The sequence below is a fragment of the Elgaria multicarinata genome, chromosome 8 (genome assembly GCF_023053635.1).
Source record: "Elgaria multicarinata webbii isolate HBS135686 ecotype San Diego chromosome 8, rElgMul1.1.pri, whole genome shotgun sequence".
Taxonomy (NCBI): Eukaryota; Metazoa; Chordata; class Lepidosauria; order Squamata; family Anguidae; genus Elgaria; species Elgaria multicarinata.
In genome coordinates, this window is record NC_086178.1 from 94849452 (window position 1) to 94874039 (window position 24588).

Consider the following 24588-nt stretch of genomic DNA (forward strand, 5'->3'; position numbering starts at 1 on the left):
AGAGACAGAGAGAGGGGTGGGGAAGAGAGCTATATTTATCATACCACTACACTGTGCAGGTTTCACAAATTGTGTATGACATGCAATCTATTTCCCAAGCTGAGGGAAGCAATCGATGATTAGATGACCAGTTCTGTTTCCTCTCAGATGGTGCTGTTCACAGTTTGTGAATTGGGAGTCAATGTGAACTAAAACCCTAGTCTTAAGTGCCATTTGTGATTTGGGCAGGGGGGCAATCTGTGCAGGTGTCACATGTACAACAACCATCTCCTAAAGCTTTCACAGTACAGAATGGAATATTTGTCTCATGGTTATCTTCTGTTCTTTTTTTCTATTGCTTCCCACACCCTCTGCTCATATGAATCCTGGTTGCATGCAGGAGGGAAGGCATTGTCAAGACAAGAAAATAACCTTAACCTAGTAGCAGCATGTTCAGTCTTAGCACATCATCGTCATCATCATCATCATCATCATCATCATCATCATCATGAGAGCCAGTGTGGTGTAGTGGCTAAGGTGTTGGACTGGGAGTTGGGAGATCCGAGTTCTAGTCCCCACTCAGCCATGGAAACCCACTGGGTGGCTTTGGGCCAGTCACAGACTCTCCACCCAACCAACCTCACAGAGTTGTTGTGAGGGTAAAATGGAGAAGAGGAGGATTATGTATGCCGCCTTTGGTTCCTTGGAGGAAAAAAAGGTGGGATATAAACGAAATAAAGAAATAATAATAATAAAATGATCATCATCATCCCAATATGAGCCTTCATACATTTTCCCTTACAAAATTGCAGGTTCGGAATGTTAACGTGTTTTAAATCTCTTCTTTAATTTGCACAGTTGCGCCATAACCCTCCCTTCTTCTAAGAAATCAGACATGTGGTGTAATCCTGTGCATATCTACTCAGACCTAAGCCTCGTTGAGCTCAGCTAAGTGCACTTGGCTTTCCATCCTTAATTGAATCAGAGTTCAAAGAAGGCAAATTATGTTGGAATGGTGAAGTAGTTGGGTTCCAGGATTGTAAAGAGACTAAGGGCACAATCCTATGTCTATAGTCGCCAGCTTCCGAAGTTGAAGGCTGCCAAGTATCTTAATGAAGATGGTCTGGAGCATGAAGGCATTCCTCACCTCCTTGCTCTGGCCACCTTGCATTTTTTCTAGTAGCACAAAGTCTTTTCATCAGGAGGAAAGGAGGTTGGGGCAAGCATAGGAAGCTGCATATGGCAGTATCCCTGGTCTTTTCCTCTACCTGCCCCTGGGACCACTCTTTCCTCCTATCTCCACACTCAGGGAGCGGTTTTCTCTGCACCAGCTATGAGGGGGAAGGGGCAGGGAGCACGGTTTACTGGCTCCACGTTTGAAGCCCTGTCTCTGACATTGGAGCCAATTAACCAAATAATCCTATGGCTCCCCAGGCACTCTCTAGGGTCCATAGGATTGCTCTATTGACTTATCATCCAATAAGAGAAATTTACATGAACATCTAATGGTTACATAATCCATGATAAGTTTTGTTTTAGGGGCTCCAGTAATTGAACCAGGGGAAGATGCGTAATTTCTGTCCATATCAATTACAGAGATTTCCCCCAATACAAGCTTTCACACAAGTTTCCCCACCACCCACTAGAAATATAACAGTATTAAAGAAGAACAAATTGTGGGAATTTGAGTGGATTGCACCCCATTGTACTTACATGCTGGCCTTGTTCAGACGACACCCTGAACCCTGTTGTTTAAGTTTTTTTCATTAAGCAGCAGGGTTTAGGGTGTTGTGTGATGCATTTGGCTAAACCCTGGTAATTTTGCAACCACCTTTGGACCATCTCTACTAACCCTGTTCTGCAGCAGGGTTAGCGGCACCAACCCTGGCTGAAAGTGTCTTATGTGATCCCGACAGGGTTAACAGGCCAGAATCATAGAGTTCGCCAGCAAGAGCAGCCTAAATCACCTAGGCCACTCTAGCCAGCAAGCATAATCTCTTCTGCTGCAAGTGGCTGCAAGTGTAAAGTATAGCATGTGACCTTCTCAAACTGGTGGTGCGAACAAATGGCTTTGTTTCTGCCAGCGACCATCCTGGCAGGTGAGAGAGGGGAAGGAATGCATATTTCTGAATGGCAAGTGTCCTCTCTGGTGATGGCGGCAGTGATCATCAGTTTCAAAGCACTTGGCATAAAATGAATGGCTGAGGAGGGAAGAATCAGATCTAAAATAGAGGGTTCTAACGGGCTTGTACCACAAGCGATGCTGGAATACAGGGCGGAGCATTCAGAGGACTCAGGAGCTCAGCAGAAAGGTTTGTGGTTAGTGTGTGGCTTAGGAACCAGAGAACCAGGCAGGGTTTGTGGTGTCTTGTGCAACAGCATGACTTATGGTTATGGAATCAGTTGCCTGGTGAGGTTGTGGGCTCTCCCTCACTAGAGGCCTTCAAGAGGCAGCTGGACAACCATCTGTCAGGGATGCTTTAGGGTGGATTCCTGCATTGAGCAGGGGGTTGGACTCGATAGCCTTATAGGCCCCTTCTAACTATGCTATTCTATGATTCTATGATTCTAGTGCTAACCCCAGAGAACCACAGTTTCACTAACCACAGACCCTGAAATGTCATCTGAACAGGCCCATTGAGTAGCAAACGGCATGAAACGCTGTCCATCTGGATGCGCTAATTGGTTCTGTGGTTAAAAACAACAACAACTTGCCTGAGCAGTTATTAATACTTTTCACAAAAATAGTTATTACTTAATAATAGAAACAATGGAAATAAATGTTAGCAATAGAAATAACTATCTAAATGTCCAAAATAGCAATCTCCTCATTTTTGGGATAAAACACATTCTTGCTGCATGTTGTCACTTCTGATTTTGCCTCGGAGAAGCGATCCTTCTTGCAAATGCTGGCCCCATTCTCTCTGCTCAGCATTGTTGTGTTTGGAAGCTGTAAATGAAATTCATAGATCTTTCAGTTTGTGGTTCTTTTCTCATTAAGTAACTTCAAAGAATGAGAAACCTACTCATTTTATAAGTAACAATATCCCTGGCATTATACCTTAAACCATTTTCATCTCAGGAGTCATAGTACAGTATATTGCAACTTTGCCACACAGTTTTTTATATCTTCTGGAACTCATCACATTTTCCCACTTTTACCCCTTTAGGAACTTCATCTTATCTTATAGGTACATAAAAAAATATATGTTCTTGTTTCCATTAAAATGGGAGCAAAATAACACCTTGTTGAATTTGTACAGTCGAAAGCACATTTTAATAGAACTGATAATAGTTGCCTAGATGTAGCCTTCTTAAGGCATTTCTTATTAAAAGGCTCAACATGATTTGTAGGTAGCATGCACTTTGTTGCTTTTGAAGTTCTGTAGCATCCCAAGATTAATGATGATGCTGTGTGTATTATTGAATCCAAACCATAAGGGGGAATCCACTGTTGTCCAAAGTGAAAGCAAGAAATGAGGGTATGGATAGCCTGACCTTTTCATGGGGCTACTTCAAAATGCCCCACAGCTCAGAAGGTAGTGGCTCCTTCCTCTCCTCTTGAAAGGGGGTGAAGAGAGAGGGTGAAACAGTTTGCTTGTGGGTACTTGCACAAACAAACAAACCAAGTCAATGGCAAAGATGTATTGAAGAGTGGAATTAACCAGAATCAGTGTTGACTTTTGAATTGAACAGATTTAGTACAATACTATAGGGTGTTCAAATTGATTTACATGTATTATCATCAGTCCGATTAAGCAGGCCAGCATTATCACCTCCATACCACAGATGAGGGGCTCAGACAGAGAGAATAGTGGCTTGCTAAGACCCATCTAGTGAGTTGGTGACCAAGATGTAATGATGATGATGATGATGATATAATGTATTAGTTTTATACACCAGTTTTAAAAACTCCTCACTGGCTGCCAATTAGTTTCCGGGTGAAGTATAAAGTGTTGGTTATCACCTTTAAAGCCCTACATGGTTTGGGTCTAGGCTACCTGTTGGATCGCCTTCTCCCATACAATCTGCCCCGCACACTCAGGTCCTCTGGAAGAATTTCCTTCAGCCAGCCAAAACTAGGCTGACAGGTATTACCCAGAGGACCTTCTCTTCTGCTGCTGTAGGAGATTCGTCAACTTAACAGTCTTTTAGCATTTAAGAAAGCTATAAAGACTGGTCTCTTCCGGCAGGGCTATCCAGTGGAATTTTAGGATGCTTTTAGTATGCTTTTAGGATATTTTTAAGGATGTTTTAACAATGTGTACTATATTTTTAATCAGTATTTTATGTGTTTGGTACTTGCTACTGTTCCCTGCCTCGATCAAAATGGAGGGGCGGGTAAGAATTATTATTATTATTATTATTATTATTATTATTATTATTATTAAGTTTTTAATCAATTATATGTATTTTGTGGTGTTTTGTATTTGTGTTGTACCCTACCTCGATCCAGAGGGAGAAGCAGGTAATTATTATTATTATTATTATTATTATTATTATTATTATTAGAACTGGGAACATCCTGGCTCCCATTAGGGCCTGGCTTCCACACAATTGCTTTCCAGAGTGAGCGGTGCTGGTGGGCTCATAACCTCTGAAGCGATGCCTCCCTGTGGTGTCTATTCTAGTGATAGTGATTCTACAGTGGCAGAATCAACAGCAACAAAATTGCTGCTGCAATACAGCAAATCACACTTGCAGAATTGCACAGGCGACCCCAGGCAAGCACCACCTGGGGTGCCTGCATCAGCCTGCCAGCCAGATCTGCAACTTCCTGTAGAATCTCAATTGTAGATGATCATTTAGGGATCACTTGGCCACTACAGCACATGAGTTCCAATGGAGATATGTTAGGATATTGGGCACAGCCTCTATTAAAGACTGCATTCTCATTTTTCATTTGTTTTTTGTGTATATGGCTATGCAGGCACGATACCATCTCTGCCTCTATCATACCATGCAAAACCCATCTTCACATCCTTCCATTGGACCACTTGTAGTGTTTACACCTATCAGTTCAGTGTCTCCTTTCATATTCAAACTGGCACGCTACAGGATTAATCCCATGGTGGATTGCAATTTAATATTATTCAGATAAATTCCTGAATATTGACAGGATTACAATAGTCAAGAGATGTCAGTTCTTTCAAGTACTGCCCCCCACAGAGATGGCCCTGTATATAGACTCTGTAACTTTTGGGTTTTGAGCTTTTTTGAACATGTCCTCATGTTCTTCATTCCTGAGGACTAGCCTAATAATTTAGGACACAATCCCATGGGATTGCCACCTAAATGACAGAACTTTCTGATCTTGGAGGCTACTGAGAATCCAACAGTTGGACTGTTGCTGGCAGGTCAAGAGGAACAGCAATGGCATTTTTTTTTTGTCTCTCTGCCCTCCTCTGATGTGTGTGTGTGTTTCCCACTAGATGGGCCTTTGAGACCATCTAGCTGAGTTGTGCACTGGAGGCAGGGCCTGGGGCTGAGAGAGATCTTTGGGTATGGCAGATCCACAGTTTCTCCCCTCCCTCCCACCCTGCCCACCAGCATACTCTCTTCCCGGGAGAGGAGCCACTATGGAGCATTCCACAGCAACTGGAATGGGCAGGAAATGGGACATTGGAGTAGGGATTTCCTACCTCTGTCTACAGCCTCGGGGGGGGGGGGGGGAATCCCCAGTGCCTTATAACCCCTCAGACACTGTCTTGGGTCCATAGGATAGCAGAGTCTTTCCCCCCACCCCCGCCAATATTGCAGTGTTAGCCTTTAGAACCCAAGAAGGTTTTGGTTTTTTGGTTTTTTAACATGTTGATTGGTAAAGTGGCATAAGCTAAAGCATTTCAACAGTACAGAATTTCACTTGGAATACAGAAGTCCTGTGTATAAGTTGTAACAGAGAAAACTGGGCCTGTTTGGTCCCTATCTTTAATTTAGTTTAGTTAGGATATTTATATCACATCCAACAACAAATTCTCAGGGCAGGTTACATAGACAGAAAATACAAGAACGCAGTGGGCAGTATCCAACGGCATCATTCCGCGAACACAAATAGCACTAGTGGATCTCTGTTGAATCTTTTCATTGTGCAAGCAATGTCCATTATGCTGTGCGATCAGTTGTACAAGCAATTGCACATTTATTTATTTATTTATTACATTTATATACTGCCCCACAGCTGAAGCACTCTGGGTGGTTCACAAAAATTAAAGCAGTAAACTTTAAAAAGTATACAAAATTTAAAAACCATCAGAAACATAAAAACAACAGTATAAAAACAAGAGTACCTGTTTAAAAAACAACATTCAGTTGCACAGGCAGAATGTGCAACTTGTTGCACAATGGGTTTCACAAGAGTTATGTCCAAAGGGTTTCACGAGCATAATGTACAACCTTTGCCACAAACATAACTTTAGTTGGTTTCTTCTCTTGCCCATAGTTTGGAAACTAGTTTCCACTGGCACAACGTCATTTGTATTAACAGAATGACACGATTGGATACTGCCCATTGAGTAAATGAAATATATGAGCAGCATAAAATCACTTGGCATAACGGTTTTTTGTAATAATAATAATAATAAATCAACCAACTTGAAGTTAAGACATATTAAAAGTCCTGAGAACGATTTTTTTTAAAAAAAGTCTTCCCCTGGCAGTAGAGTGACTTTAAAAGTGAGCCTCTCTGGGAGAATGTTCCAAAGTTGAGCTGCCACTACAGAAAAGGTTCTTTCCTCAGTAGCCACTGCTGTATTGCACCTATCTTTTGCGGTTCAAGAAAAGAATTTGCTCATTTAAGATAGCAGTGCAATGCAATGTTCTATAAAAAGCTTGATTACTAGGACAAAGGAGTGCAACCCACACATTCCCTTTGCAACAATGTAGATAGCTCTGTGATTGTTAGAAATTCCTACTTAGGATGGTATATGAATTGTCTTCATTCTTGTTCCCCTACCACCTCATCCCCCTTTTTAAAAACCTATTTCTGTATCACGTTATACAGTAAGTTTGCATACCGCCACTGTTTTGTGCTGGTGATTGTGCCTTTGTGCAGTGATGTGTCTACTTCTGCTTGAAGACAAAGCAGGTTCAATTAGGAGCAAAAATATCGACGCGTGATCCTTTTAAGATGAGATAATTTTGTTTAAGAGATATGCTCAATTGTTATTTCTCTTCCCCCATACAAAAGATTGGCCTGATCAATGGTAATGCTTTTCCAGTAGAAAGAAACTTAATGGAAGATGTGTTATGGTACTTTTATCGAAGAGATACTGGGATTGTAGTTTTATCCCATCGGAATTAATATATCTGGACATCTACTGAGTTACTTTGGTAAATAAGATTAGAGAAACAGAGTTCTGAGATAGAACATTTGGCACAATGAAACATACTTTTTAATACAAAAGTTGTCAGATTCTTTAAGATTTAATCTAGAAGGCCTGCATCTTGAACTTGATGTCAAGCTTATTGATTTGGCATGATTGACTTAATTCTACCAACTGCCCCAATATAATTAGGTTAAAAGAGATACAAAATACTCGGGATTCTCAAGAGACTGCAAAAGCAACAGCACTTAGAGAGAGATGGTGCAAGGAAGCTCTAGGGGTCATTTCTAAATTCAGCTGAGCACTAGGCTGGGATGGCTTCCCTTGGGTCATGAACTTACTGGGAGCTGAAAAGAATAATCGAGGGGAAAGAAATCTATTGTAGGGTCTATGGTTTCGGGTATGTGTACATGGAATGGCAAAGTCGTGTCTGGAGTTTTGCAAAAGACAGGGGAAAAAACTCTGAAATGGAACTTCAAAAATGTCCTCCAAAACTCATCCATTTTAGATTTCTTTGGACACTGATTTAGAAAAAAAGATCCTCCATTTCTACTTGTAAGTAGGGCTGTGCACAGCCTCCCCCCCCCCCGTTCACCTCAATTCGACTTGGGGTGCTTTGGCGGGGGGTGCCTTGCCTAGGCATCAAAGCTGAGGTGAGATCCAGCCCGTCTGAAGTGGGTCGGCCTTGTGGATCCCTGGGTGCTGGTTGCATGTCTGGCACCCTAGAATCCTGGAAGTAAGACCTACCAGGAATCCATCAGAATCCTGATTTCCTGCTCCCCCCTTGCCGCCCCTTCGTCACTCTCTCACCGCCCCCAACCCAGAGCTACCGCCGGGACTTATCTGGAAACGCATCCTCCTCCTGAGAGCCAGGCCACAATTTCAAATTATAGTGAGGGCTCTCTGTTTTTAGTATACCTATGGCCACAAACTATGCCCATAAAAGGCCATAAAGGGTTGGTAAGTGAGGCATTACATAGTAGAAAATGGGCGTGCATTTGTAGGTTTTTATCTTTTGTCATACCCAGTTCCCTTCTGTCCTCCTTCTGGCTTTCTTGTCCTCCTTCCTGTGGGAGCAACATGCTGCGATCAGGGCTGACCTTTTCTTCCATCCCTGCTCAATATTTCAAACAAGGGCTTGCCATTGTGTTGACCTCGCAGGCAAGTCCCTATAAATAGAGAAGCCAGCCTTTTGAGTCTCCTGACTACAGCCTCCAGTTACAGCTAGCTAGCCATGACCCCTAAAGACCATGCATGCTGCCAGGAAAATAGTCAGAAACCTTTTGATTTTGGGCCCCAGCTATTGCTTAGGAGATCTTATGCATCACATAGGAGAGACTCTATCTGCTTATTGTATTGCATGGACATGTTCTTTTGTTTTATTTTTCAAGTTTAGACATCTTCATTATTAGGGAGAAACACACATTTTCTTTGCTTATTTGATTGACTACAGTGCTATTATTCTTGTTAATCAATTGACTTTTTAAAATATTATAGTACAACCATGTTAACCTTCTGTTTACACATTCAACGGCTTACAAATTTAAGTGAAGCACACATTTAGACAAACTATTTTAGTTGTTCAGTTATTTTAATAAATTAGCATGACCTTTGGTGGGTTACAGTCCACTTCAGCAGAATGCTATAAGTGGTACATCTGACTTTTTAAATTTATTTATCCTTAGTTAGGGGAATCTGGTTGTTCTGATCTGGGTAGATTGCACACTAATGTATCTCATCTCATTTTATTGCTGTGGGCTTCTTACCCAAGCTGCTGAGCAGGTATATTTTAACCCTTTATGAAAATTGGGTAAGCAGAGACTGGGAACAGTTGGAGTGGTGAATTGGTATCCCAGTCAGATCTCTTCCTCAAGTTGCTTAATGGCGCAATCATATACATGTCTACTCACAAGTAAGTCCTACTGAATTCAGTGCTGCTCCTTATTCCTAGGAGAATGGGTATAGAATTGCAGCCTATGACACCTTCAGCTGTGTTACCTGAGTAGGTGGTGGCAGCTATTAATTTGTTGTGATGTTTTAGAGTAAATTTGATCCCAATGGTGAAACTGGGCACCAAAAGCTAGGGGCGGTTGAGCTACCCTACATCTTGTTTGGGGGCAGCTCACCGGACTCCTGTCAGCTGCCTGACTGTGGCGGGTGCATGGAATGAGCCACATGATGATCGTCAGGGCCCAGGGAGAGCTCACAGCTCCTCTTTTTCCCGTGATCCACCATTTTGCGTAAAAAGCACGGGTACACTACTTATGTAAATTGTGATTTGGGCAAAATGGAGGCTGTAAATAGTGACATTTGTACAAATTTTGAGGCATAAATTTATGCCTGTAATTTTGCATAAATTACGTTTTTTACTGCCGCCATTTTGTGGCTTATACAACTTCCCAGAGTAGCTGTTTTCTTTATAAAGATGGCAGAAACCTGGGAAACTACATTTCCCAGGGTGTCTGTGACCAAAAATCTTGAGATATATAATTTCCCAAGGGCACCTGACCTCCATTAAAAAAAAAACCCAATCACATACACCCCACTAGAAAAATACATTGCTCTCTTTAATTTCTGCTCAGGTAAGGAACTATGGCAATATTCTAATATCCTGTCAGGATAAAGTGGTTAACTGTATGCATCTCATTTAAGATTCTATAGAGGCTTCTTCATGTTAGCGACAATATAGGCTGATTTTGAGAGTACAAGAGGAGTTAAATTCACTTGTGGGGACAAGGAAGAGTATATTGAACCATCTGAACACCACTTGATTCTCACCTTTGCCAAGCATTTACAGAGTTCATTTGTTGGAAAAACAGTGTGTAGTCTCCCATTCAGCTGATCAACGAACAGCTTCAATAAGGGAAAGGAAATAACGTTGCTGAAATAGTGACCTCTTTGCTCCCCTTTTTTTGCAAGATATATTAAGAGTGCAATCCTACACATGTTTAGTCACAAAAAAGTCCTACAACTCCCAGCATTCCCCAGCCAGCAATGCAGTACGACGTCTGCAAAATTGCAGGACTTTTTCTATCTGATCATGCATAGGATTACACTCTAAGATACATTATTGAAAAAGGATGTTTGCCATACATTTTAATACCTTTATTCTTAATGGCGTGTTTTGGGGGAATATCGTATGTTCAATAAACTCAACTAAGAAATTCATAGTTTTCAAAATGGCTGTAAGTCTTGAGCAGCTGCAGTTATAGTAATTAAAAACAACAAGAACAACAACGCGCACACACACACACACACACACACACACACAGAGACACTAAACAAACAAGGACAATTTTGTTTTGTTTCTTGTAATTTAGTATTTCAAGGGAGTATAACCAATCACACCCCGGCATTCTGTCAGCTACAGCAATCACAAATGTCAATTACAATGTTGTTGACACTTAATCTCTTTTGCACTTATCCAATTAAGAATTATTAGCCTTAACATCCATATTTCCACTTGACCTCATAATTGGTTGGGGAAAGAACACTGGTTCGGAAACATATGCTCAATCAGTCCTGTCAAATATACTTAAGGTCGCACCGACTGTTGCAGTCCCACTGCAACTCAATGTGGTTCTTACGGTGTTATTTGTCATGGTGTAACATTTTATAGCGATCAGGTTTTATAGCACTCTTTTAATTCTCAAAGGATGTATGACTTTGAGCAGTTGCAGATGTTACAAAGAAGCTCTGTCAGCTACTAGCTGCCTGTGCACTTTTCTTCCACAGGCAGCTGGTGGTGCATGTTTGTAATGTCCAAAGAGGAACTTGCGTTTACCACAACCAATGGACCACAGGAAAGACTATGGGTGGTGTGATGGGTGCAAAGTCTAAAGCTATTTCTCCTGGTACCTGACCTGGATCAGCTAGAGCTGTCTTAGTGAGTTTTCTGATGTGCTGGAGAGTGTGGTGTGGACATTTTTTTTCCTTGCGGTTGCTGTCTTAGGCCTTAGCTAGACCTAAGGTTTATCCTGGGATCATCCCGGGGTCATCCCTGTTCATGTAAATGACACACAGGCTATCCCGGGAGCAGGCAGGGACCCTGGGACGACCCCGGGATAAACCTTAGGTCTAGCTAAGGCCTTAGACTAAATTCAAGGTTGGCTGCCCTTCTTTTGCGTGGGTTCAAAATGAAAGGACCAAAATAATCTGCATGTTTTGCTGCTTAATAGCCTGTGGGGTAGGTCTCCTGCTCAGAGGACAAATTTCTTTCTTGGGATCAGTCCCATCATTTGCATGTGGTAATTTCCATTTCTATTTACTAAGCAGAGAGCCAAACTACACATTCAACACACATGCATGTAACCACCCTCCAACATCTGAAGGTTTTCCTGCTCTCTTAATTGGCTCCACCTTTTCTGCCTTGGGGCCCCTTGTGCTTGGAAGTGCTTCCCAGAAAACCTGTGATGCCACTTCTCTAACTTCCCACAAATCGCTCCTCAAGAACCATCTTTCCAATGAGGCCTTTGGCATACCGTCTTGCCTCCATCATCCCACTCTTACCTCCCACATGTCAAATTTGAGATTGCAAGGTGCTTTGGGCAATGCACATTTATAGCATGATATAAAATTATTATTATTATTATTATTATTATTATTATTATTATTATTATTATTAGTTACAGTTCCTAATTACTACTTCATAGCCTTCCCCAACCTAGTGTCCTCCAGATGTGTTGGACTACAAGTCCTATCATTCCCAGCCAGCCATGGCTCTAGTTTAGCACTACATTGTCACATTTGCACGACTAGGAAATGTGATCACCGAATGTCCCTCTGTGTCCTGCTTGAAGGACAGCAAGTGCCCCAGACAAGGCTCAAATAGTCCTAGGCGTCACAGAGAAAGAAACCAGGCCAAGGACATACATGAGATTCCAAGTAGAGTTAGCAGGAGAAGGCAGAGGCGAGGTCAAAGCAGTCTGGGGTTCAGTCCACAGGAGTCAGTCATCCCGAGTGTCAGGGCTAGTCAGGGGGCACCCAAGATTGGAGTCCAGATGGGTAGCCGAGGGTCTAGGGATCTGCAAAGGTGTAGAAGAGCAAGGCGAAGCACAAGGGTTCACATCTGGAGAGCAGCAGAAGGCTGGTTCAGTAACAACAGCTGCAGGGAAAACAATTTTCAAGAGAACAACAGTTGCAGATATGGGGAAGAGGTATTTAACTCTGGAAGAAGCAGCCCTTGTGTTTGCTTTTCTGCATATTGTTCCATCCACTGAGTATAATGGTTTTGCCACCATTTCCTACCATTGTCTCCTAAACTGAGCTGCTTACCTATCAGTCAGGTAAATTCACATTTTATTTTATTATTTTAAAGAAACCCACGAAACATTAACACCTTGCTCTGGCAGTCTGAATGAAAGATGGAAGAATAAAACTCACCTCAGCTCTCACAGACCTCAGGAGAATTTCACTTGCTTTCAGCAAGATTTAATTTGTGAGACTCTCAGTGCGGCAAGAAATTCCAAGGGTTGAAGAAAGTTGGAGAGAAAAGAAAATGGTGTGAAATATAGGAGCACATTATGCTGGTCCTTTCAGAAGCTTCTGATTTGTTTTCTGGCCCAGTTCAACGTGCTGGTTTGGGCCTATAAAACTCCACACAGCTTGGGACCTAAGCGATGAATGGAATGTCCTCTCTGCTACATAACCTATCCATGCCTTACGGTCATCTAAGGAGGCCCTCCTCCCAGTGCCCCCTCAATCTGAAATTCTGCGAGTGGCCGTGAGGGAAAGTCCCTTCTTGATGCAATTCCCCCCCTCCCCCAGATATGGAATGCTATCCCTAGAGAGACTTGCTGGGTGGGCACCCACATTGTTCTACATTTGATTTCCTAGGCCTCTGAGCTTCCTATCATCATAGAATCATAGAATAATAGAGTTGGAAGGGCCCTAGAAGGCTCTGGAATCCAACCCCCTGCTCAGTGCAGGAATCCACTCATGATTCCAAGTGATTTATTTTGCCGTCTGTTGAATGTTTATGGTGTTGGAGTCTATATATTTGTAAAGATTTTAGTAGTTCTTGTGATACTGATGGTGATTTAGCTCCTGTTATTTGTTTCTGATAGTTTGTTTTTAGCTCCTGTGACCGAATTAAGAATCAGACTAATCAACCTATTTAATACTCCCTAGCTGTCTTGCAGTGTGGAGTAGGCAAAAAAACTCATAGACAATTCAAAATATGAGTAAAAAAAATCTTACTCAGTCCCTTAATGGCAACCAGCAAGCTCATACTGCCTATAGGGAGGGAGGGGGTGCTCAAACAGAGAGGAGGCTGGAAGGGCTGAGCTCTCTTTTATACACCCCATAGTCCCCTCAGAGCCCCAGTGGCGCCATACCGTGCCCGGCCAATGGCTGGTGGGCACATCTCGTTCCTCTCCCCAGCCCGCAAAGGCCTCCCTATGCTCAGGCTGTGCCGGATGTGACAGAATTGCACATGTGAAACTTTTTGGTATAAAATATGAACTTTAGTCATTATCGGTTGATTTTGTTTTTGTTTGTTTTTTTAAAAATGGTTGTGTTGGATTTTTATTGTATTATATTTTATTTGATTTTTTTAAAATTTAGACAACCCTTACAGAATATGTTTTATAAGGTATTTAATAAACATAAACAATAATTCAATAAACGCAGCAGGAGGAGGGGACCGGAAATGTCCCTTTCATGATGTTTATATTAACACCTTAATATCCAAGCCAATGAATTGTATCCTGTATCAATCTAGCTTAAGTTCCATTTATTTCAATGGGTCTACTCTAAGTAGGACAAACATTGGATACATTCTTCTCCTCTGTCTAGAAGTGGACTTTAGTTACTAACTGGGTTGTGTATTTTTCCTTTAAGAGCCCATATAAGGGGTGTTTTCATAATTATGGGTATCTCTAAGACTTATGTCCCAGCTGCAAATTCTACTCTAGTACAAACCAGCATTTTTAATCATCTGTCTGTCAGGGCTGCAGTTTCCATCTGCATAAATCTAAGCTTAGTTATTGCTTTTCTTTGCCTGAAGTTCGCTACTACCAGACTGGCTTCAAGGCAAAGTAGTTGATATATTTAACAGTGGGGCACTCTGAGGTAATTTAACCAGACTGAAGTAATTTTGCATACTAATGAATGTTTTTAAATCTTTGTTCGGCTCCAGCCCTATCCAAAGTGAGTGATATTCTGTCTTTATTATCCCACACTTGCTACCCACATGCTTGGAAATTTTGCTTACCCGGTCAAAACGAAAGTTTGCATCCTGACTGGATTATTACAGTAACAGCCTGTGTGGGGCTGTCTCTGAAAAGTGTTTGGAAACTTTGTGTGGGGCCACATGCAGCAGCCAGACTGGAGCCCACTTCAATGATCTATCACCACAGGTTTGTCTCATCTGCAGTGGCTTCTAGATCATTTCTGGATGTCATTCAGAGTGCTGATTCTTACTTACAAAGGCCGAAAACCAGGGTATGGAGCTCCTTTCAGCCTGAGAGCCAAATTTCATTGGTAGATGGGGCCAAAGGCAAAAGAGGGTTGCCTAAGGCAAAACGTAGGGAGCTAAACTACCAGCCTATTGTAGCTTGAAGCCCTTACTGCCAGCAACTGCCCTGAGGAGAGGCATCTCAATCTTTTAGAATGTGGAAAAACTGCACAAAAGCTAAGAAATGACCCAGCAGTGGGTGATGCTTGGCCATCAGGGGGTGTCAGGACTGGGCCCACATTCCCTTCAGGGAGCTCAAGGAGACAGAGATGGGAGAACCTTCCCGAAAGCAATTTAATCAGGTGGGTCAAAGCCCAACCAGAACTTCTCTTTCAGTGGGAATTTGGCAACTCTCAGAAGTGGAGGAGGGGAGTGTGTAGGAATGCCACAAGTGCCCGACAGGGACTGGAAGTCTGATGGAACCCACACACACAAATCCACACACCCCCAGACCCAGTTGGGTGCTCCCAGCACCAGTGCAGACTCCGCCTGAGTGCTCGCCAGAATCGCACACTTCGCTGTCTTGCGTCAATGGCAACCACTATTGATGCAATGGGGGACTGCACAATTTCAGGATCCTCTGTAAATTGCACACTCCCATCCTCCCATGCCAATGGTGGCCTTAAAGGCCCCATTGACACAAGGGTAAAGGCTCGCACAATTCCCTCCAATGAGTCCATGGCAGCCGCCACTGTCAGGAAGGGGGAATGCATGAGTTCGGTGTGTGTGCAAGGTGTTTAACAGGTTACCCATTACAGGAGGTCTCTAGGGGAAGACCCTCCCTGAGGGTGGGACTGAGAAAGCCTTTCAGGGTCTTTGTTGTAGATTACTGCCAGACATGCAACGGCCATCTGTTCTATTGTAGTACGTCCTTAAAAGGGTCTTTAGATAAGATAACAGAGCTGTGTCAGCATCAACAGGGATATTTTCATTTGGGTTGCCATAAGGTAACCAACTCTGTAACAGGAATTGCTGAAGGACTGATTGCTTAGCACAAGAAAGCCTATTCACTTGGATATTGACTTCTTTGTTTGACAGGAGATGCCATAGTGGGGCAGGTTGGGCTGGATTTGGTCCTTGGACCTGAGGTTCCAAACCCCTGCCTGAAATGGTTTGGGACTGAGATATTGAAGACAACATCAAATCTGCCCAGTTCATTGAACACCAGAGGCTCTGCTATGTGTCTCACCACAGTCAGAAGCACAAAAGCCAGGAATGCGAGATAGGGCCTTTTCTACCGTGGCACCCAAGTTGTGGAGCTCCATCCCTAGAGGAGTTTCAGATTGGTTCCCTCTCTTTTGAGCCACAGGCACACTGCTAAACCCTTTTTATTTTGCCAAGCTTGTAGTGTGGGTTAAAGTCCTTTCTGATAGTTTTACTCTGCCATCGGCTTTATTGTGTGAAATTGATTTTTAGTGACTTGCACTTTTTTTTGCAGCATTTTATGTTTTTTATGAACTTTTTTTTTTGCGGGGAGGGTAAGCCACATTGAGCTTCTTTTATATGGAAAAGCACATACACATTTTTTTCAACTGAATAAAGACATTTTCATGTCATTCCTATGGATCTAGCAAGCATATTTTGAGGAGCTCCAACAAAGGGTACACTTGAAAAGCAAGAATCAAAACACCTTTATAAAGTCCTTATCTTTGCATGGGTTGGTGCATGATGGATATCTCATTTCTTATGTATCCAACTCCATGGTGTTGCTTAGCTTCCCAGTTTGCATGTGAAGGCATGAAGCTGCTTCAAACGGCCTTATGCCCTTCAGTCGAACATTGGCTACACTGACGGGCAGTGGCTCTAGGCCAACTTTCTTGGATTCACTTGAAAACTGCAAATGACTTGGGCTTTCTGCATGGAAAGAATGTTCTCTACTAATGTGCTATGGCCCAGCCCATTTACCAGCATGTGTTGTACTTGCCCTTATTCTTGGAAATGTGTTTTCCCAGACATTTAAAGGAGAAACAGCCTCAGGGGTAGGCATTCTTCAGATATCTTGGGCTACTATTTCTCTTAGGCCCTTAGGAGCAGGCAGGGACTATCCCTCCATTTTCCTGGGATAATCCTTAGGTGTAGAAAGGGCCTTTGCCCCAGGTAGCATGGGCAATGGTTAAAGGTTATAAAGCTGTAATACAAAACATCTAGAGGGAACCAGGTTGTCCACCTCTGCATTACTAAGGCATATGGCAATATCCCCCCCATTTTAGTATAATGTTGCTTTAAAGTATTTTAGATATCTTGCTTTCACAGTTGACGTTCCTAATCCCTTTTGCTATAATTTGCTGAAAGCATCAAGGATCTTTAACTCATCACCTACGTTCTCTTGGAAATCTTTAATTTTATTGAGTGTTTATATGAGCTTTCCCCCATCAGATCTCTGAATTTAAATTTGGAGCATCCACCCCCGTCCTCCTCCAGGATTTAGCTTCAAGTACTTAATCTTGGCAACCCCTTTAAAGTCTGTTCAAAAGATGATGAGGTCCTGTTTTTATTTGTGACATTAATTCTCCATCATCTGCAGAGTTTACGGCTGGATCCACACTCCTGCTTTATAGTGGTATTGAAAAGCACTGATAACTGTTGGAGTGCATTAAACATTACATATACCACTTTTATAGTGTAATTTCCTGCTTTTTATTCCACGTTATCCAAAATACCACAATAAATGTCATTGTGCGTTCTGCGAGGTATAAATGCACAAGAGGGATATAGCATTACCATGATGGGATTGTAACCATTTGACATAAGGTGTAGATCTGGCCTACAATGACACCATTCAAAAGGCACCTTAAACCATGGCTTTAACCACAGTGGTTAAGCCAGAAAGCCAGGCTGTGTTCAGAAGACACCTTAAACCACAGCTTTAACCATGGTGAATAAAGCAAAAAGCCTTATTCACTGTGGTTAAAGCCATGCTTTAAGGTGACTTCTGAACACGGCCTAGCTTTCTGGCTTAACCACCATGGTTAAAGCTATGGTTTAAGGTGACTTCTGAATGGGCCCACTATAGATTTCATTGTTCTGTCAAGAAACCTTGGTTTGCTCTCCCTGTTAATTCAAAATTCCAGCAACAGTTCACCTTGCCTTAGCAATCTTGGAAGTATGTGATCCATTGTATGTTCCAACCATTCTTATCTAAAGTTTACATTTGTCTCTTGTGGCCTCCTACAACCTGGCGCTCTCCAGCTGGCTGGGGGATTCTGGGAGTTATAGTCTAATTCATTCTGGGGGAGGACGAGTTGGGGAAGACTCTGTTGATTCAAGATCCTAATCAAGAGCCACAAGAGTATCATTAGAACAATTGGAGAAGCGTTTATAGTATGTGCCTTAATTAGATAGTAATGTATAAATCACTGATTAGTACAAGCAGAACATTCCTCCAAAGTCTGCCTGTTGAGAGAATAACCCTGGGATTGTGTATGGGTTAAGAGAGCAGGCTCCCATTTTTCCCCCTGAAACCTTGGCTGTAGCTAGACCTAAGGTTATATCAGGATCATCCCAGGTTTGTCCCTGCCTGAGCGCTGGATGCCCTGTGTGGCACTTAGGCCGTAGCTAGACCTAAGGTTTATCCCAGGATCATCCCAGGTTCGTCCCTGCCTGAGCGCTGGATGCCCTGTGTGGCACTTAGATGAACAGGTTTGACCCCAGGACAATCCTGGGATAAACATTAGGTCTAGCTACGGCCCCAGTCAGCCTTATTGATCTGTAGTAACCTAGGTTCCATTTTGCTGTCTATTTTTTAGAAAGGAAATTATTAAGGTTTTTTTTCCTTAATGGAATGTTCAGATAATCTGTGTCTTCAGAATACTATTGAATTCTTCCCTTCTAAAACTGGATTCCAGTATTTCTTCAAGTTTTCTGTGTTAAGAAAACTGTTCCTAGCGGTTTAATGGTTCACTGTGTTTTATAATCTGTTTTATAATCTGTAGCTTAGAAAAAAAAGTTTTCTACAATAATACTTTCCTTGATATAAGTACTAAGTCATATGACAAGGGAGGGAAGTGAGCAGTGCTTTATTTTACTCAGATATCTTGGTTTCACAGTTGATGTTCCTAATCCCTTTTGCTATAATATGCTGAAAGCATCTTTAACTCATCACCTATTTTCTCTTGGAAATCTCCTTTAACTTTGAGTGTTTATATGAGATTTCCCCACTAGATCTCTGATTTCAAATCCACTCATTTTCTCTAAGGAATATTTTTGGCACTAATGCAGCCTTTACTGAACCAGTTTTTGTGAGGTTTTTAAAATCTTGTATTCATTTCACGGTGTTCATTCATTATGTTAAAACAATGGGTTGCTTCTTTATAAAGGATTCTGATTATAATATAGAATCATAGACTGCAAGTGATAACTCTACAGATTTCTAAATATGTCACCGATCCCCAGGATACCTTTTTTCATGTTTGTATCTACTAAATCTTGCATGGGCAAGTAATTGAGCTCTTTACCTCTTGATTGTATCCCTAATGGGATCATTAAGTGATAGAGGGGGATGATTATGCATGAGATATTATTTCAAAATTTAACAATAATTGAAGATGCTAGCAATCTGAACTGTAGATGTTTGGAAGCTATAATTACATTTTTGGCAGATTTGGGTGCATTGTTAGCGTTCCTTTCTTCTCCCTCCCCAGTAAATTATCTTAACAGTTTTTGATAAGCTGAAAGGATTTTGTTCAACAGAAGTTGACAGACTTCCTAGAGACAAAGGTTTTTCAAATGAAAGAAAGGCACAATATTGAAGGCATATAAAAGAATTCGGCACAGTTCTCTATTTGCCACCAGTTGTGCCCATTTTGGAAATACAACAACTAGTGCATTTCTGCCATGCCCGGCACAGCCTGGGCGTGGGGAAGCCTTTGCGGGTGAAGGCGAAAGAGGAGACATGCCCGCTAGCCATTGGTGGAGCACTGCAAGGTGCCACCAGGCAGGGAGGGGTGCTTCAGTGCCCTCAGCTTAGGTGTTATACCAAGGAGCTGCTCAGGGTCTGCTCAGAGGGAGAGAGTGTTCAGGTACAATCATGTCAACTGCCTGAGTCATCTCTGTGGCCTCAGCTAGACTTACAGGTCTAGTGTGATGGAGGGGTGAGGATCTCACGATATTGTTAATGTGAGATCTCCCCCTCTGTTTATACATGGCGCGCGACGACCGCAGAGGGAGAGGACTTCGCAGCCGCCAGTTTGTTTTTTAAAGAAAACAGAAGGAGCGAGCGAGCAGTCGTGCGCTAAAAGGTAGGGTTTTTTTTTTAAAAAAAAATCCCACTCCCCCTGCCCCACCCCCGATGGGTGCAGAGCTCCTGAGGAGCTCTGCACCCTGTGCACAGCTCCCAGCTCCTCGCGAGTAACTGCAAGAAGCTGGGACAAACTGTGATGCCCGTCCACACATTCTGTGGTCTTGGGATCATCCAGAGACCGTGAAAAAAGTGGGCTGAAAGAGTGGGGCCACATCCTGGGGAAAGGGAAGGATCATCCCTCCCTGCTCCTGGGATCCCTTGTCCGTGATGTGGACGCACAGGGACGATCCCAGGGATCACCCCGGGATATCGCCCTGTCTAGCTATGGCCTTTATTCCACAGAATGACCAGGGCTTCAACAAGAGCACCAGCCACACCAGGAGGAAAATCCCCCAGATCCACTAGGAATCCATTATCCTCTCTAGGCAGATAATTTTAATAGGTCCCCCACTTTTGCAGTGGAAAAAGACTACTGAGAGTCTAAACCTCAATAGGAAGTGATCCAACCACGATGATGAGATAGATGTTAATAACCCCCACACTTTCAGATCTTTCTCCTACTGCCCAGTTGAGAAAACCAAGTCAACTGTGTGTCCTCTTAAATGTGTTGGGCTAAAGACATATTGAGACAGCTTCATGGTTATCAGCCGCATCGCAGCAATGAAGTCCTGAGCCGCCCTGGATCTGGCAGCTTCGGAATGAAAGTGGAGAGGTTCCACGGGGCTACAGCAACAAGAGCTGACTTAGCAGAGATATAAAATGCTGATTATTTCACAAAGCACAGCTTTTTCTCTGGGTCAGATTTTTCCATTCATGTGGTAATAAGTAGTTATAAATATTTCTCCATAGGAAAGTATAAATCTGGCAGTACAACAAATAATGGTAGCTGGCTTAAAATTCTTGTTCTGTGCAGATTTATTTTTATTTATTTATTTATTTATTTATTTATTGCATTTCCATACCCCCCAATTGCCAGAACTCTCTGGGCGGTTCACAAAAATTTAGAATTTAGAATTTACTTGCCATTGGCATTTTAGCATATCCCCTCTCTAAAAACATAGAGGGCCTTGTCTGCAATTAAGGGTGCTGAAAACCTTTTGCAAATAAGGGGACTGAATAATGTTCTGAAACCGTTTCATGAAGCATGGATCTGTATTGGGGGGAAATACCAACCCTTTTATTTTTTCCCCTTCTAGGTGGCCAGTCTTGCTTGCTCAGTATCAACAAATGAAGAAGGAATTAGGATTGTCCAAACAGCAGCCAGTCAAATGGAGACTTTGTGCCCTCAGGTATGACTTTTCATAGGTATTGTATAACACTGAAAAAAAATGTATCCTTGATTATAACTGTAAAGGGAAAAATAATTGATTATTATGAATGTTTTTGTTCTCAGAAGACATATTTTCCCTTTTCTTATCCTATCTCTTTAGTAAATGCATTCAATGAGTTTCAATTTCATTTTGATAAATGATTTTGAGATTTGTATGTTTATAGTATGTTTATAGTAAAAATAAATGAAACGAAGATCTCTATAACTCAGGCCATGGGTATACCGGGCCTATATCCCTGGATCGTCCTGGGATCATCCCTGTGCATCCAAATGACATACAGGGGATCCTGGGAGCAGGCAGGGACGACCCCTCCATTTGCCTGGGATAATCCTTAGGTCTAGCTAAGGCCTCAGGTAATAAATTATGATTGACAAAACTAAGTTACTGAGAAACAAGAGAGAGGCATTTGCACACTTGTGAGAATGCCATAGTCTATAGAGGTAGAAAATATTTAGGCAAAAAACCAACATGATGGCTCAGGAAACCGCTCTGAGGTCAGAGACAGTGTTCCAATCTCAGAAGGGGGAGTCAGAGATTTGCCCCTTTCCATGGCCCTTACAGCATGCTGGCTGCTTCTCCTAGATAAGAAAAGTGACTTTGGAGGAGGAGAAAAGGGGGCATTTCGGTGGGTGGGGAGGGGAGGAGACTAGAAAGGCTGGGATATGAGTTATCCTGAGCCTGCTCCAGTCTCCTTCCCTCCCCCTCCAAAATGCCATTGCTAGGTGGGCTGAAAGGTGAAGGACAGAGAGGTAAAGATGGCCTCTGTCACCCCTCCCACCCTGTGTGTTCTGCCTAGCAGGGTATAGGAATCTTGGAAGTCACCGAATTCGAGGGCTTCTGAGTGATGAGGGCTCAGCCCATAGGATTGCAGCCTAGGAAGGGCACCCCAGAAAACAGCGGGATGAGGATTGAGCATGTTTAGTGGCCACAGAATTCTGAGTGTCTGTGAAGAAGGTTGGGATAGATGGAAAAGGTATAGTATGGAGTATTTGTAATTTTTTGTATTTTATTGTGGATAGCAACAAAACAGAACAGAAAATACATCGTGAAAATGAAAGCACCCCCCCCATACATTGCATATATAGGATTATCGTCATTTCCATCATGTGTACCATTAAAAAAAGGGAGAGAGTTATACAAAGGTTTCAAGAAAAGCAGACCAGATATCCATGTATTTATCCAGTTACAAGTTGCGTCTGTATAACACCTGCTCAAAAGTTGATAATGTTATTAGGTCCTCAATCCATTGCATTATGGCAGGTGTGGATTTGTCCTTCCGGTGTGACAGTATAAGCACACATCTACACCATGCCTTATCCCAGGGATCATCCTGGGATCATCCCTGTGCATCCACATAACACCCAGGGGATCCCGGGGGTAAGGAGGGAAGATCCCCCCATTTCCCTGGGATAACCAGGATGGCTTTTTTCCTGCAGTCTTGGGATTGTCCCAAGACCGCGGGAGGTGTGGGCAGTTGTGCTGGCTTCGTCCTGGCTCCTCGCAAGTAAACGCGTGGCGCTGGGAACTGGGCATGGGGCATGGAGCTCTTCAGGCGCTACGTGCCCATTGGGGGTGGGGTGGAGGGAGCGTGAGCGGTTTTTTTAAAAAAAATATTCGTTGGAGCGCTTGTGCGCTCATCTTCAGTAAAAAAAAAAAATGGTGGGCGCGACGTCCTCCTTCCTTCCTGGACATCGTGTGCCGCATGTGGACAAAGGGGAGGATCTCACAATCAGCATATCATGGGGTTTCCCCCCTTCCCTCCCCAGTGTAGACATGCCCTAAGTCTTTTGGCTGTCATAAGGGCTCTGAAGATCCATCTGCGCTGACTATATGTTAACTTCCTAGAAGCCGGTAGGTAGTTTAGGAGAAGATGCACATTATTCCATATTATAGATTGTTTCAGTACAAAGTTCATCCTTATTATAACCTCCTCCCAAAAAGGGGGCAACTATGGAGTATTGTGAAGGAAGGCTGGATGGATCCTGAACAGAAGCACTCCATTCTGCAACATTTTGTTCCATGTCCTGTTTGTGAGGTGTCTATAGCAAAGCCAATAGATGACCCTGCTTTCATTTAATTAATGGTTTTTTAAAAACAAAAAACAAAAAAAACCTGTTTCCTCCAATAATTGTGTTCTTGGAGTTTACTTTAGGTGTATAAAATAAATTAGGCATGTGTAAAATACCTCCCTGTCCTTATTGTGAAGTTGATGTGTCGGACAAAGCATTTTCTTCACTTCTATTCTCGTAGATCAGAAAAACCAATATGAAGCAAATGAAGAAATTCTAGTGTACAATGATCAAAGTTTTATATGTGACCTAGGCTACAACTCTGCACATCATTGTATGGATTTTCAGGCTGGGTATAATTGGAATAGTCTGTTGAATGGTGTCTGATGGCAGGCAGACAGAGTAGGCAGAAAAGCAAGTAACTGAGTGATGGACTGGAGAAACAGTGTTCTGAATAGGAATGTTAGAGAATTCTGTAATGGAATCAAATGAGTTCAGATTTCTAAAAATCCAACCCATGGATTCTGCTGTGGATCAGCTGATCCTGAGTTGCATAGATTCCACAGACTTGTGGATGATTTTTTTTTTAACTCCCCAGAATTTTATAAAAATTTAGTCCTAGAAAAATACATAAAATAAAAAAAAACACGTGATGAAAATGTGCATTTTCCCCGTAAGCTAAATCACACAAATGTGCATTTTGGAGGCATTTGTTCCTTTTCTTTTGGTTGGTTTATTTTTGCACATTTGGGTGGATTTGCATAAATTCGAATTTGGGCAAATTGAGGAAATAGGAAAATAATCCAATTCTGTCATTCCGGGCAACAGAATGAAAGGCCCCTGATAATCCGCAAAATGCAGATGGAACAGATTTTACAAAATTCATGCATCCCTAGTTCTGATGGAATGTGGAGCAGAATAGTCAAGGGGTTGGAAAATGGAGGAATCCAGGAGGAAATAGTTATGTAATGAAACCACAGCCAGGGTTCAGGGACTGGCAGGTCTGGTTATATTGGGCACATAGAGAGAAAGAAGGTTTGGAGGTTGCAAGAGGCCAAGTACCAAAGGCGTTATGGAGCAAAAAAGCAGTAGATGGAAGGTGTTGTAATTTACATATTGAACTGAAATAACCAACTACCTGGAGATCTCTAGTTTTAAATAGTTCTCCTTATCATATTTTGCTCTCCTCCCTTTGAAAAGATCCATCCTTGCAAATGAAAATCCTTGCTACATTTCTTTTCTATGAAAGCTC

The 24588-nt window shown here is 42.4% G+C and overlaps 1 protein-coding gene across 1 annotated transcript in view; it reads left to right on the plus strand.

Moving 5' to 3' along the window:
* CTNNA3 (catenin alpha 3) overlaps positions 1–24588 on the plus strand; it is a 902456-nt gene that overhangs the window by 503337 nt on the left and 374531 nt on the right. Inside the window, exon 10 of the mRNA XM_063133292.1 lies at positions 21193–21285. Within this exon, the coding sequence (XP_062989362.1) occupies positions 21193–21285 (93 nt within the window). The remainder of the gene's footprint in view (positions 1–21192; positions 21286–24588) is intronic.